Here is a 15,480-nt window from a genome sequence, read left to right as displayed (position 1 = left end):
ACTTTTGTATAGGGTGTGAGATACGGGTCTTCTTTCATTCTTTTGCATATGGATTTCCAGTTCTCTAGGCACCATTTATTGAAGAGACCGTTCTGTCCCAGGTGAGTTGGCTTGACTGCCTTATCAAAGATCAAATGTCCATAGATGAGAGGGTCTATATCTGAGCACTCTATTCGATTCCATTGGTTGATATATCTATCTTTATGCCAATACCATGCTGTTTTGACCACTGTGGCTTCATAATATGCCTTAAAGTCTGGCAGTGTGAGACCTCCAGCTTCGTTTTTTTTCCTCAAGATACTTTTAGCAATTCGGGGCACCCTGCCCTTCCAGATAAATTTGCTTATTGGTTTTTCTATTTCTGAAAAATAAGTTGTTGGGATTTTGATTGGTATTGCATTGAATCTGTAAATCAGTTTAGGTAGGATTGACATCTTAACTATGTTTAGTCTTCCAATCCATGAACACGGTATGCCCTTCCATCTATTTAGGTCTTCTGTGATTTCTTTTAACAGTTTTTTGTAGTTTTCTTTGTATAAGTTTTTTGTCTCTTTAGTTAAATTTGTTCCTAGGTATTTTATTCTTCTAGTTGCAATTGTAAATGGAATTCGTTTCTTGATTTCCTCCTCAGCTTGTTCATTGCTAGTGTATAGAAATGCTACAGATTTTTGAATGTCGATCTTGTAACCTGCTACTTTGCTGTACTCATTTATTAGCTCTAGTAGTTTTGTTGTGGCTTTTTCCGGGTTTTCGACGTATAATATCATATCGTCTGCAAACAGTGATAGTTTTACTTCTTCCTTTCCAATTTTGATGCCTTGTATTTCTTTTTCTTGTCTAATTGCTCTGGCTAGAACCTCCAACACAATGTTGAATAATAGTGGTGATAGTGGACATCCTTGTTCCTGATCTTAGGGGGAAAGTTTTCAATTTTTCCCCATTGAGGATGATATTAGCTGTGGGTTTTTCATATATTCCCTCTATCATTTTAAGGAAGTTCCCTTGTATTCCTATCTTTTGAAGTGTTTTCAACAGGAAAGGATGTTGAATCTTGTCACATGCCTTCTCTGCATCAATTGAGATGATCATGTGATTTTTCTGCTTTGATTTGTTGATATGGTGTATTACATTAATTGATTTTCTTATGTTGAAACATCCTCGCATACCTGGGATGAATCCTACTTGGTCATGATGTATAATTCTTTTAATGTGTTGTTGGATTCAATTTGCTAGAATTTTGTTGAGGATTTTTGCATCTATATTCATTAGAGAGATTGGTCTATAGTTTTCATTTTTTGTAATATCTTTGCCTGGTTTTGGTATGAGGGTGATGTTGGCTTCATAGAATGAATTAGGTAGCTTTCCCTCCACTTCGATTTTTTTGAAGAGTTTGAGGAGAGTTGGTACTAATTCTTTCTGGAATGTTTGGTAGAATTCACAGGTGAAGCCGTCTGGGCCTGGACTTTTCTTTTTAGGAAGCTTTTGAATGACTGATTCAATTTCTTTACTTGTGATTGGTTTGTTGAGGTCATCTATTTCTTCTTGAGTCAAAGTTGGTTGTTCATGTCTTTCCAGGAACCCGTCCATTTCATGTAAATTGTTGTATTTATTAGCATAAAGTTGTTCATAGTATCCAATTATTACCTCCTTTATTTCTGTGAGGTCAGTGGTTATGTCTCCTCTTCCATTTCTGATCTTATTTATTTGCATCTTCTCTCTTCTTCTTTTTGTCAATCTTGCTAAGGGCCCATCAATCTTATTGATTTTCTCATAGAACCAGCTTCAGGTCTTATTGATTTTCTCTATTGTTTTCATGTTTTCAATTTCATTTATTTCTGCTCTAATCTTTGTTATTTCTTTCCTTTTGCTTGCTTTGGGATTAGTTTGCTGTTCTTTCTCCAGTTCTTCCAAGTGGACAGTTAATTCCTGCATTTTTGCCTTTTCTTCTTTTCTGATATAGGCATTTAGGGCGATAAATTTCCCTCTTAGCACTGCCTTTGCTGCATCCCATAGGTTTTGATATGTTGTGTTTTCGTTTTCATTCGCCTCGAGATATTTACTAATTTCTCTTGCAATTTCTTCCTTGACCCACTCATTGTTTAAGAGTGTATTGTTGAGCCTCCACGTATTTGTGAATTTTCTAGCACTCCGCCTATTATTGATTTCCAACTTCATTCCTTTATCATCCGAGAAAGTGTTGTGTAGGATTTCAATCTTTTTAAATTTGTTAAGACTTGCTTTGTGACCCAGCATATGGTCTATCTTTGAGAATGATCCATGAGCACTTGAGAAAAAGGTGTATCCTGCTGTTGTGGGATGTAATGTCCTATAAATGTCTGTTAAGTCTAGCTCATTTATTGTATTACCCAAATTCTCTGTTTCTTTATTGCTCCTCTGTCTAGATGTTCTGTCCATTGATGAGAGTGGGGAATTGAAGTCTCCAACTATTATGGTATATGTGTCTATTTCTCTTTTCAGTGTTTTCCTCATGTATTTTGGAGCATTCTGGCTCAGTGCATAAATATTTATGATTGTTACGTCTTCTTGTTGAATTGCTCCTTTTATTAATACATAGTGTCCTTCTTTGTCTCTTTTAACTATTTTACATTTGAAATCTAATTTGTTGGGTATTAGTATGGCACCTCCTGCTCTTTTCTGATTGTTATTTGTGTGGAATATCTTTTCCCAACCTTTCATTTTCAAGCTATGTTTATCTTTGGGCCTAAGATGCGTTTCCTGTAGACAGCATATAGATGGGTCCTGTTTTTTAATCTGTTCTGCCAGTCTGTGTCTTTTGATTGGACAGTTTAGTCCATTGACATTTAGTGTTATTACTGTATGAGCAGTACCTTCTTCTACCAGTATGTCTTTTGGATTTTATATGTCATATCTAATTTTTCTTCTTTTTACCTTTACTGATAGTCTTCATTTCTAAACTCTTCTCCACACCTCTCCTGTTTTTTTGTATCTGTCTCTAGTGCTCCCTTTAGTATTTCTTGCAGAGCTGGGCTCTTGGTCACAAATTCTCTTGGTGATTTTTTGTCTGAAAATGTTTTAATCTCCCCCTCATTTTTGAAAGACAATTTTGCTGGATATAGAATTCTTGGTTGGCAGTTTTTCTCTTTTAGTAACTTAAATATATCATCCCACTGTCTTCTCACTTCCATGGTTTCTGCTGAAAAATCTATGCATAGTCTTATTGGGCTTCCATTGAATGTGATGCATTGCTTTTCTCTTCTGCTTTCGAGATTTGCTCTTTCTCTTTGACATCTAACATTCTGATAAGTAAGTGTCTTGGAGTATGTCTATTTGAATCTATTCTGTTTGGAGTATGCTGCACTTCTTGGATCTGTAATTTTGAGTCTTTCATAAGAGTTGGGAAATTTTCAGTGATAATTTCCTCCATTAGTTTCTCTCCTCCTTCTCCCTTCTCTTCTCCTTCTCGGATACTCACAACATGTATATTTGTGTGATTCATGTTGCCATTCAATTCCCTGAGTCCCTTCTCATATTTTTCCCCTCTTTTTCCTATATTTTCTTTTGCTTGTTGGATTTTAGATGTACCATCCTCCAGTTCACTAATCCTATCTTCTGCCTCTTGAAATCTGACATTGTACGTTTCCATTGTTTTCTTCATCTCTTCTACTGTGCCTTTCATTCCCATAAGTTCTGTGATTTTTTTTCAGACTTTCGATTTCTTCTTTTTGTTCTTTGCCTTCTTTATACCCTTCCTCAATTCATTGATTTGATTTTTGATGAGGTTTTTCATGTCTGTTCGAACATTCTGAATTAATTGTTTCAACTCCTGTCTCTCATTTGAATTGTTGGTTTGTTCCTTTGACTGGGCCATATCTTCAATTTTCCTAGTATGGTTCATTATTTTTTGCTGGTGTCTAGACATTTAATTACATTAATTAGTTTATTCTGGAGATTGTTTTCACTTTTTTTTTTTAACCTAGGAGTTTCTTGATGAATGACTTTGTTGTCTATCTGTTCTTTTCCATTCATTTCAGCTTGTTCTAGATGTCTAGCTTGGGTTTTGTTTAACAGATCAGAATTTTTTAGTTCTTTTTTTCTTATTTCCTGCCCTGCCTGTATGGTGCCTTTTTCCCCACCTTTAGGAGGGTCTATTTAGGTATTACAGACCCCAGCCGGATTTTCCCAGACCAAACTGGCCTCCTCTCAGGAGGAAATAGTCAACTACATCAGTTTTCCCCGAGGGTGAGACCCAGCAGATTGACAGACTTTCCTATGAAGCCTCTGGACTCTGCGTTTTTCCTATCCTGCCCAGTATGTGGTGCTTGTCTGCCTGCAGGTCCCACCACCATAAGGTGATGTGGTACCTTTAACTTCAGCAGACTCTCCCTGCTGGGGGTGTGGTGGAGCAAGAGGAGAGGTTGTAGGCTGGTTTTAATTGCTTCACTTTTCCAGACCCTGGGGTCTGAATTCTTCAAGGGAGGGATTCCACCTGAGCTGGGCCCCACCCCTGTCCTGGGGGAGGCACAGGCTCCAGACAAACACTCAAAAAAGCTCAATTCTGCCGATGTCTAGGGCAGTTGGAGCCCGAGAAGTTCTGCAGCTATATCCAAAGAGCAGTCAAGCCATAGAAATAGAAACACAGCCACAAAAAAAGAGAAGAAAAATCCTTTTCAGATCAGAACCCCCATTCCTGGGGTTTGCCAATCAAGAGCTTAAGTTGCTCTGTGTATCTCCAGGTCCTATGTGGCCCCTCCTTTCCTTCAGAGCCAGACGTTTCAAGTATTATGTGCTATCCAATCTGAAAAACTCTGTTTTTTTCCATCAACCCTGTTCCCTCTGCACTGGGGCAAAAATCAGTAACCTTAGCTTTTACTCAGGGTTCATCTGAGCTGGGGGCCTATTTTTAGTAGTCAGAATTTGTGAATTAATTCCACAATTGGAGCTTGGTTGTGCTCAGCCCCTGCTGCTGGTAAAGTCTCTTTCCTTTCCTCTTTGGGAAGCAGCCTGTAGGGGAGGGGCACCGGCCACGGCAGCTTGGGGAACTCACGGTTCTGGGGGGGCTTGCAGCCGGTCCAGCTGGTCCAGACTGGGGTATGCTGTGTGTCCAGTCACTGACATGGCCCAGCAGGTGTTCTGTACTGTTCCTGGCTATTTAGTAGCAGCTCTGGAGGATGAACTAAATCCCACACCCTGCTAAACCACCGTCTTGGCCCCCACGTCTGGATTTTCTGAGTTGACAATCATATCACCTGCCACTGGTTTTCATTTTTTTAGGCACATGCAGAGTCAAGTAAAACTGGCTGACTGGGAAATTCACTGAACTCAGATTACTACTTGATGAAGAGGAGGCGCTAGCCAAGAAATTCATTGACAAAAACACGCAGCTCACTCTCCAGGAGTTCAGGAAACAAATTGAGTCTGGTGGAGAGCAAATCGATGCCATAAACTAGCTGTCTGCCAGGGTCTAGAGCATCAGCCAGCAGCCAGATCCTGTACAGCTGCTGCAGGTAAGGTGGGGGTGCATGCAGGCAAGGGGAGTACAGGCAGGTAAGGTGGTATGTGTAGGTAAGGTGGGGTGCTTATAGGTAAGGGTTGTGCATACAGAAAAGGGTGTGTGTGCAAGTAAGAGGGGTGCATGCAGGTAAGGGGGTGTGTGCAGGTAAGAGGGGTGTGTGCAGATAAGGGGGGTGCGTGCAGGTAAAGCGGCATGCATGCAGTAAGGGGGTGTGTTCAGGTAAGAGGGGTGTGTGCAGGTAAGGTGGCATGCATGCAGGTAAGGTGGGCATGCATGCAGGCAAGGTGGGTTGTGTATAGGTAATGGGGTTGCACATAGATAAGGGCGTTGTGTGTAGATAAGGGGGGGTGCATGCAGGCAAGGGGGACTGTGAGCAGGTAAGGGGGTGCATGCAGTTAAGGTAGGGTGGCTGCAGGTAAGGCGGGGTGCCTGCAGGTAAGGCGAGGGGTGCGTCCCCTCATAGTGACGCCTGCCCCCGCAGCTCAGCTCACTCACTGAGGCACTGAACACAGCATTCACACAGCGAGTTCACATGCACAGGCCTTGGCAGCAAGTAGACTTCCTGCGTCCACACAGGTGGTCAGAAAATAGTCAGAAAATACACCTTGTTAGGAAGCAGTCTTAGGTTTCTGGAGTCGCCGTAAAAATGCACCCCAAACCAGGTGGCTTAAAACAACAGAAATGTATGGTCTTACAGTGGAGGAGGCCAAAGTTCAAAATCCAGGCAAGGGCAGGGCCAGGCTCCCTCTGAGGCTCTCGGGAAGGCTCCTTCTGGCCTCATCCCGTTCCTTGGGTTCCTGGCTGTCCCTGGCTGGCAGCTGCAGCACCCCAACCTCCGCCCCGGCAGCCGCACGGCTTCCTTCTCTTTCTGTTTTGTACAGATTTCTCTCTCATAAGGACACCAGTCCTATTGGACCAGGGCCCCCTCTCCTCCAGGTGGGCCTCATATTAACGAATCACATCTTCAAAGACCCTATTTCCAAATAAGGTCACATCCTTGGGCCTGCGAGGGAGGACATGAACATGGCTTTTGGGGGGACACAATTCAACCAAAGCAGAAAGTAACATACACACTGGACTAATTAAATAATATTAAATTGAGCACCTCTGTGTTCCTAGCACTTTATATATCTTAGCACTAATATTTATATAGGAATATTGCAGTGTGGACATTGTCACCCCTTCTGTGAATTGAGAGATAAAGGCTTAGGGAGATGAAGAGACTGGCTCGATGCCACACAGCTGGTAGTGGAGAGATGAGATCCGAAGCCAAGTCTGTCTGACTCTCAACCCAGAAGGCATCCTTGTCTGTCCCTCTACCAGTGTAGTATGAACCGAGCCACCTCTCCCAGAAGGGCAGGCCAGCCAGCTGCTGAACGAGTCAGTTTGTTCAAGGGTGATAGGGGGAGGTACTCATTGGTCTCTGGGGTTTGTCAGAAGCTATTGCCTTGTGGTGAGGGAGAGTCTGAGAAATAGCCCCTGTGATACTCACTGCTGCATTTATTAAAAGCACAGCCTTGTCTTCAAGGAACTATTGGAGAAACTCCTCTCAGGTGTCAGTACCCCTGTGTAATCAACTGTGTGCTTGGATTGCTTTCCCTCTAATATAAATCTTCCTGTTTCCTTCTTTGCCCTGGCCTCTAGGAAGCTCGGAACCAAATACGTGTCACATGGCTAAGCTAAGACTTGGTGGCACACATTTTACATCTCATCTCATTCTGGCTTCCAACTCACATTCTTTTCCTGGGTTTCTCTTTGCTTCTTTTTTTTCTCACTATAAAGAAAGCTCGTGCGCTATCAGATGACCTTTATAAGAACTTTAAAGCTTGTGGGACAAGACGGGTTTTAACTAAATAAAGGAAGCATTTTATTTTATTCACACAGATTAGCATGAGCGATGGCCAGAAAATCAGACAAATAAATGAGCCAGTACAAAACCAGTCGGACCAGTGTTCTGGCTGATATCTTCACCTCCCTGTCTTGATGTAGTCTCAGTGGCAGCTATTCCAGCCAAGCTCTGGGTAAGGTGCTCCCCTAGCCACAGTGGGTAATGAACTTTAAGAGGGCATGGTGCACTGAGGGGTGGATTTAAATCATGGCTTGTAGGGCTACCTAAAACAAAGGAATGCTGCCAGAGGGGAGAATGCTATTCTGATATCATTGACACAGTTTCTGTGGCTCTGCCATCGCTTTTAAAATGGTGCCAAAAGCAACTGATTTTTTATCATCCACCCTTCCTTCCTTCTATGCTGAGCAGCCCATTCTGAGCCAGTCCCCTGCCGGATATTAGGAGCTCACAGTTGGGTGGCGAGACGTGCTCAGAAACAGCTAGCCCAAGCAAGCTTACAAATGTATGTCCAAAAGAATGTCTGACTGCACGCAGGGGGTCAGGGAAGACTTCGTGGAGGAGGTGACAGTGGAGCTGGCTGTGAGAGGATGAGTAGGAGATCACCAGGTATATAGGATGAAGCAGAAAGGACATCCCAGACTCGCCAGACTCAAGAATACCGGGTGTCCAACTGGGCGGGGGTAGCGGCTGGGTTGAAGGGATGGGGTGTTTAGAGATGAGGGTGAATCGGAGGCAAAGGGACTGGAAAGAGACGGGAGCCATGCTTCTGTTTTGAACAGGCGAATGATGTGCTCTGGTTCATCTTTTAAGGAGTCGTTTTGGTGACAGTGTGGAGAAGGGACTGGAGGCTGGAAGGGAAGTCTGGAGGAGAGCACAGTGTCCAGAAAAGAGATGAGGGGCCAGGGAGAGAAGGAAGAAGGGAGAGGAGGAGGGAGGCAGTGGAGGTAGGCAGGGAAGGAGGGAAGGCACGAGAGAGGGAGCGAGGAGGAGTCACCGGCGCAGCACTGAACCTGGGCCCACAATGCCCAGGGGTCAGAGCCCAGGTGCCCGGCAAGGTAGGGGTTTGGTCCTGGGTGCAGTTGAGGCCCCAAGGCCACCTTGACCCCATGTGCTCCCCAGGAATTCTTGGCCACTGAGCACCACCTGCAGCAGCAGCCGAGCCTGGGGGAGCTGTGCCACCCGGTGCCTCTGCCTTCGAGCCCATAAAGAGCTTATATCAAGGCCTGGTGGAGGCCGTGCAGGGCACCCTGCAGACACCACTGGACGTTCGCCTGAAGGAAAGTAAGTGGCCACGTGCCTACCTCGTGTCCTTCACCAGCCCCCCACCCCGTGCCCTTTAACTGGTAGACGGCTGCAGAGGTGGCCCCTCAGTCCCACCTCCCTGCCTCCTGCCCCTCCCGAGACCCATCTGCCTCCCCTCAGCCACCTGCTCTGCTCTCCCAGCCCGAAGGGCCGTGGCCTCCTCCTGCCCAGGCCACTGTTCCCCGAGGCCGGCCCAGCGGAGCTCCCCAGGGGGGCTTCCCGCAGCCCCTCTCCCCATGGCGCCTTCTCCACTGTCTCCCCCCAGCACCTCCTGCCCCCTGCCTGGGGTGTCCCTTGCGTGACTCCCTCCTGCTCCCCAGAAATGCTCTGAGGTCCCTGCAGGCTGGCACCAAGTTGGTGCTCAGAAACATCTCTGTTCATTCATTCATTCATTCATTCATTCATCTCTGCCATTGTGATTCTTTCAGAATGTTTGATGAGCCCCTTGTCCGTGCCGGGCACTGTCCAGGTGCAGCAGGGGACTAAACACAGCTCTTGGCCTGGCACAGCCCTCAGTCTTTGGGGGACAAGACAGACAGACAACCAAATAAAGGCTGAGCGATAAAAAGAGCCATGGAGTGGGTGCACAGGTTGTTCAGTGGCAGAATGAGGGGGACCCAAATTCCATTTCCAGCCCATGCACCCCACCCTCCTCCAAGAAAAAAGAGCCACAGAGAAAAAGAAAGCGGGTCTGAGAGCAGAGTGGTGAGGAGGAGAAGCCCGTTTACAGGGGAGGCTGCCGAGGCCCCTGTGAGAAGGGGACAGGCAAGAGTGAGTTTACAGCCCAGAGAGGCGCTGAGAGTGCCTGGAGCACAGAGATGGAGGGAAGAGAGGCTCCAGAGGAGGCAGAGGAACTTGGAGGCTAGTTGTCAAACAGGGCCTGGCAGGGCGGGAAGTGAAAGAGAGGTTAGAGGGGCAGGAGGAAAGAGGAGTGTCACAGGCACCTACTGGAGACCAAGAGTGATAAGGCCAGGACCGGGGAGACAGACTGCAGGAGATGAGGGCCACAAAGTGATGCGGCAAGGTGGCCAGTGCTGACAGAAAATCAGGGAAGACTTCCTGGGGGAGGCAGCACTGGAGCTAGGCCTTGAAGAATCAGGGGGCCTTCAGGAGTCGAACAGAACAAGGAAAAGCATTTCAAACTGAGATGAGAGAATGCCGAAGTGTGCTGGGGACACTGTGACAAGTGCAGAGGGGCTGAACGGGGAGCCTCTCCTGAGCTGCCTTATTAAAGCAGCTTTTCAATCTGAAGATGGTGAAATATCTACCATAGGCAAATTCACAGAGACAGAAAGTAGGTCAGAGGTTCCCAGGGGCTGGGGAGGGACCAGCAGTGGGGCGCTGCTGTGTGGTGAGTACAGAGTTTCTGTTCGGGGTGCTGGGAAAGTTCTGGTAATGGATGGTGGTGGTGGCACAACATTGTGAATGTAATTAATACCTCTAAATTGCACATTTAAAATGGCTAAAATGTGAAATTTTACACAATCAAAAAAAAAAAGATCTTTGTTTTAAACTCAGCTGTCATTCCTTGTTTTCCATCTTTCTCCCGGAATTTGCATTTCTGCCTTAAGGCTACCTGGCATTGCTGTGGAAGGTGAGTCATCCTGGCTCAAAGGGTCTCCTGCAGGCGGCTCCTGCCCGGCCCAGCAGTGGCTGAATTCCCTTCCAGCCCTGCAGAGGGCATTTCTCCTTAGGTCTGGGCCGCCTCCTGGAGTTTTCCTGTCCTCTGCCAATTAGCATTTCCTGCTTAGATTTGCATGTGATTCTTGGGGAGAGACTGTGCAAATCTCCAGCTTTGTCCTCTTTTTAGTTGGGTTTATTCCCTGTATTAATTGCGTGTGTGCTGGGCACTAAGCCTGCCCTCCAGATGCCTTGAAGATGTGAACTGCCAGCTCTTGGGCAGCTCCTGCACCCAGCCGGGCGCCGTGCTGAACAACAGCCTCTCTTCCCAGTGGTCGCTCTTCTTAAAATGTAAGAAAGCCCTTCGGGGAATGGTGAGAACGGGGGAAAATTCAACCTCCCCAAGTTGAACTCTTAATATTCTCACAAGCATTGTGGACAACCAAAGCTATAGGCTGAGCCCCCAGTCTTGGGGTTTGTTCATATGAAACTTAACCCCACAGGGAATAGGTTAAGCCTACTTAAAATTAGGCCTAAGAGTCACCCCCAAGAGAACCTCTTTTGTTGCTCAGTTGTGGCCTCTCTCTCAGTCAACACAACAAGCAAACTCACCACCCTCCCCCTGTCTACGTGGGACATGACTCCCAGGGGTGTGGACCTTCCTGGCAACGTGGGACAGAAATCCTAGAATGAGCTGAGACCCAGCATCAAGGGATTGAGAAAACCTTCTCAACCAAAAGGGGGAAGAGTGAAATGAGACAAAGTGTCAATGGCTGAGATTCCAGAGTTGAGAGGTTAGCCTGGAGGTTATTCTTACGCATTAAGTAGATATCACCTTGTTATCCAAGATGTAATGGAGAGGCTGGAGGGAACTGCCTGAAAATGTAGAGCTGTGTTCCAGTAGCCATGTTTCTTGAAGATGACTGTATAATGATAGAGCTTTCACAATGTGACCGTGTGATTGTGAAAACCTTGTGTCTGATGCTCCTTTTATCTACCTTGTCAAGAAATGAGTAGAACATATGGAATAAAAATAAATAATAGGGAGAACAAATGTTAAAATAAATTTAGTTTGAAATGCTAGTGATAAATGAAAGTGAGGGGTAAGGGGTATGGTATGTATAATCTTTTTTTTTCTATTATGTTTTATTTCTTTTTCTGTTGTCTTTTTATTTGTTTTTCTGAATTGATGCAAATGTTCTAAGAAATGATGAATATGCAACTATGTGATGATATTGAGAATTACTGAATATATATGTAGAACGGAATTATATATTAATGCTTTTGTTTGTTCTTAATTTTTTAAATTAATAAATAAATTTAAAAAAACAGTAAAATCATAGAATATTTGTTCTTATGTGCTTGGCTTATTTTGCAACATGATGTCTGATGAGCCCATCCATGTTGTCACATCAATCAGAACTTCTTTCCTTTTTAATGCTGAGCAATAATCCATTTTATGTGTATACCACATTTTATCCATTCATTGGCTGGTAGACACTTGGGTTGCTTCTTTATCTTTTGGCAATTGTGAATAATGATTCTATGAACATCAGTGTGCAAATATCTGTTCGCATCCCTGCTTTCAGTTCTTCTGGGTATACACTAGTAGTGGGACTGCCAAATACTATGGTAGTTCTATACTTAGCTTTCTGAGGAAACACTAAACTGTCTTCCATAGCAACTGCACCATTTTACATTCCCACCAGCAATGAATCAGCTTTCCTATTTCTCCAGATCCTCTCCAAAACTTGAAATTTTCCATTTTTTATTAGTAGCCATTTTAGTGGGTGTGAAATGGCATCTCCTTGTGGTTTTGATTTACATTTCCCTACTGGCTAATGATGTTGAGCATCTTTTCATGTGCTTTTTAAGGCATTGGGCATGTATTCTTTAGAGAAATATCTATTCAAGTATTTTGCCCGCCCCCCCTTTTTTTTAACATGGGCAAGCACTGGGAAGCAAACCCGGGTTCTCCAGCATGGCAAGTGAGAACTCTGCCTGCTGAGCTACCATGGCCCTTTTGCCCATTTAAAAAAAAATGTTTATTAATAAAACCAATCAACATACAATATGAACATTCTTTTTTTCATCACATAGTTGTATATTCATCATCATGATCATTTCTTACAACATCTGCATCAATTCAGAAAAAGAAATAAAAAGACAACAGAAAAAAAAATAAAACATAATAGAAACAAAAAAAAAAGATTATACATACCATACCCCTTACCTCTCACTTTCATTTATCACTAGCATTTCAAACTAAATTTATTTTAACATTTTGTTCCCCTTATTATTTATTTATTTTTAATCCATATGTTTTACTCATCCATCCATAATGTAGATAACAGAAGCATCAGACACAAGGTTTTCACAATCACACAGTCACATTGCAAAAGCTATATCATTATGCAATCATCTTCAAGAAACACAGCTACTGAAACACAGCTCTACGTTTTCAGGCAGTTTCCTCCAGCCTCTCCATCACATCTCAACTAAAAAGATGATATATATTTAATGCATAAGAATAACCTCCAGGATAACCTCTCAACTCTGTTTGGAATCTCTCAGCCATTGACCCTTTATTTTGTCTCATTTCTCTCTTCCCCCTTTCTGTCGAGAAGGTTTTCTCAATCCCTTGGTGGTGAGTGCCAGCTTATTCTAGGATTTCTGTCCCACGTTGCCAGGAAGGTCCACACCCCTGGGAGTCATGTCCCACATACAGAGGGGGAGCCTTTTGCCCATTTTTTAATTGACTTTTTTTATTCTTGAGTTGCAGGATTTCTTTATATTTTCTGGATATTAAACCTTTATCAGATACGTAGTTTCAAAATATTTTCTCCCATTGAGTACATTGTCTTTTCACTTTTGTGATAAAATCCTTTGATATGCAGAAGTTTTAAATGTTGATGAGGTCCCATTTATCTATTTTTCTTTCATTGCCTGTGCTTTGGGTGTAAAGTCTAAGGAACTACTGCAGTAAGATCCTAAAGATGCTTCCCTACATTCTTTGACCTTTGAACATTCTCTCTCAAAACAACCCCTAAAGCTATGCCTGGCGCATAGTAGCTGCACAATGTGTATGTGTGAATTGACGAATTTTGCACCAGATTCACCCAGCCCTGACTCTTGCACTCCTTAACATCCTTGGAGCTGCCACCTCCTCTCCACTCTACTTCAACTTGTCCATGTCATGCCCCTTCAGACAACTGCAGGACCCTCAACATCCTCTGGTTTGAGCCCTCTCCCATCCTCATCTTCTCCCTACACAACCAGAGTGATCTGGCTAAAATCTCACTTAACCTCCCAGAGTCACCAAGGGGCTCCCGCAGGACTACAGGGTAGAAAATGAGCACCTGATCTTAGCATTCAAGGCTGTTTCGTCTGCGACCTAGTCCTCTTCTCAGAGCCCCTCCATCAGAACTTCATGTTATATGGTCCCACTCTGCAATCTTGTCTTTTCTCATACCCTTCCCCCATACCCCATATATACACATTCGTACGTGAAAATCCTTTCTTGTTCTCTTTTCCTGTCTTCCCCAGGCTTAAATACCTCAGCAAATCTCCCAAGTAACCAGAATCTCTGGGTGTCAAAGCTACAAATCTAGGACCTAACTTTCAAAATGGACTGTGAGCCTTCTGAGGACAGTTATGTCCTATACTCTCTCCAGATTGAAAAATTTAGAAAGCCCCCTCCTTCCCAAGCAGGGCGTAAGTGACCAATAGCTACCTGTCATTGAATCGCAGAACAACTGAGCTGGGGCGTCTCACAGCTCACCCAGCCTGACCTCACTGGGCATCTGTATAGTCTGACGTCCTCAAAGAAAGAGAATTGCTCAATTCAAGAGAATGGTAATTTAGGGCTTGGCCAGACCTGGACCCCACATCTGGGGCCCCCTCTTCCCATGCCCCTTCACCCAGCCCTTGGGGCCCAGGCTTTAAACTGGGAGATCTCAGTGCTTATTCATTTCCCAGGGGATGTTGGGAAGAAATCAGCAGGTGACTGTTGCTAAGAAACAGTCTATTTTCCCAAATGCATGAGACAAAGAGGAGAAAAGCGGTGAGTGGGATTTGGGCAGCCCCAGGCACCCAGGTGCCTCAGATCACACAGATCCAGATGTGCCAAGGGTCTTCCAGACAGCCCAGTTTGGGTGAAAGAAGTGATAGAAAGAGAAGGCCAAGCCAGCAGGACCTCACGGGGAGCCTGTGCCTCTGTTCTGCAGGTTCAGCATCCCTGATGTTCCCGAATTCCCCAAATGGGTTTGGGAGCCACACTGTGTTAAAGCATCACCTTGGGCACTTGGCAAGGGAGGAGGTAGTGGTGGGCTGAGGAAGAAACCAAGCCGAATCCCCTTCAGGGTCTCAACAGTCTCTTGAGTTTAGGCACATCGATTAGGTCGAACCACATAAAACTGCCAATTTCTGAGTTTCTGAACTAAAAATGGCAAATTTTTAGGGGCCGACCTAATATGTTAGACTGCAACCCAGAAGGAACCTCAAAAGTGCCTTTAGTTCAAACCAAATAATCTGCAACTCTAGCTGCGCAGATGTCAGCACAGTGCCTCAGGAATCCTTAGAGAAGGGACACTAATTCCAGTGGATGGGCCCAGGGCTGACATTGCAGACAGGGTGCAAGGTGAGCGCACTTGACCCCACGACTCTTGACTCCAGGCCCCTCGGCCACGGGGGCGGAGGGACAGCAGCAGTGACTGTTGGGCCAATCCCAATTGTGATGCTTTATAGCTGTTCACTTATTTGTTCCCCTCCTATTATCCCAAGCCAAGTTCTACACATGGCAAAACTGAGCGAGACTAACATACCCAAGGCCACGCCGCTGGCAGGGCAGGTGGGGTCTGAGTCCACGACCCCCTGGCTGTAACGTTCCAGGTAAATGGAGGTGGTGCCCGGCCGCGGGGTGTCACTCTGCGGGACTTCCTTCTGTCTTTGACTTGCCTTAGCTGGGCCCGGGCATGAGGCCTTATTCCCAGAAAGGGACTGGCCTTGACAGTTTGGGACTCATGTAGGGGACACAGAACTGGGCTATAAAGGACGAAACTAGTTTTTACCCAGTGCCTACTCTGTGCCAGGCAGTTTGAGTCCACAAGCAATTGTGTGACCTTGGGCTAGCCAGGTGTCCCTTCTCAAGAGTGTCAACTGTAAAATGGCCCTAGTTACCAACACTGTGGGGCTCCAGTGAGCCAGAGGTTATGAA

General features: G+C 45.0%; 1 protein-coding gene across 1 annotated transcript in view; it reads left to right on the top strand.

Moving 5' to 3' along the window:
- TRIM14 (tripartite motif containing 14) overlaps positions 1 to 10,792 on the top strand; it is a 41,899-nt gene extending 31,107 nt beyond the window's left edge. The window contains 5 exon segments of the mRNA XM_077126987.1: positions 5,254 to 5,272; positions 5,275 to 5,486; positions 8,463 to 8,532; positions 8,535 to 8,624; positions 10,524 to 10,792. Coding sequence (XP_076983102.1) covers positions 5,254 to 5,272; positions 5,275 to 5,486; positions 8,463 to 8,532; positions 8,535 to 8,624; positions 10,524 to 10,675 — 543 coding nt within the window. The 3' untranslated portion in view covers positions 10,676 to 10,792.
- The last annotated feature ends 4,688 nt before the right edge of the window (positions 10,793 to 15,480 follow it).

Source organism: Tamandua tetradactyla, chromosome 2 (assembly GCF_023851605.1).
Source record: "Tamandua tetradactyla isolate mTamTet1 chromosome 2, mTamTet1.pri, whole genome shotgun sequence".
Lineage (NCBI taxonomy): Eukaryota > Metazoa > Chordata > Mammalia > Pilosa > Myrmecophagidae > Tamandua > Tamandua tetradactyla.
The sequence above is the reverse complement of the archived record's forward strand: the minus strand, read 5'-3'. Positions and strand labels throughout refer to the sequence as shown.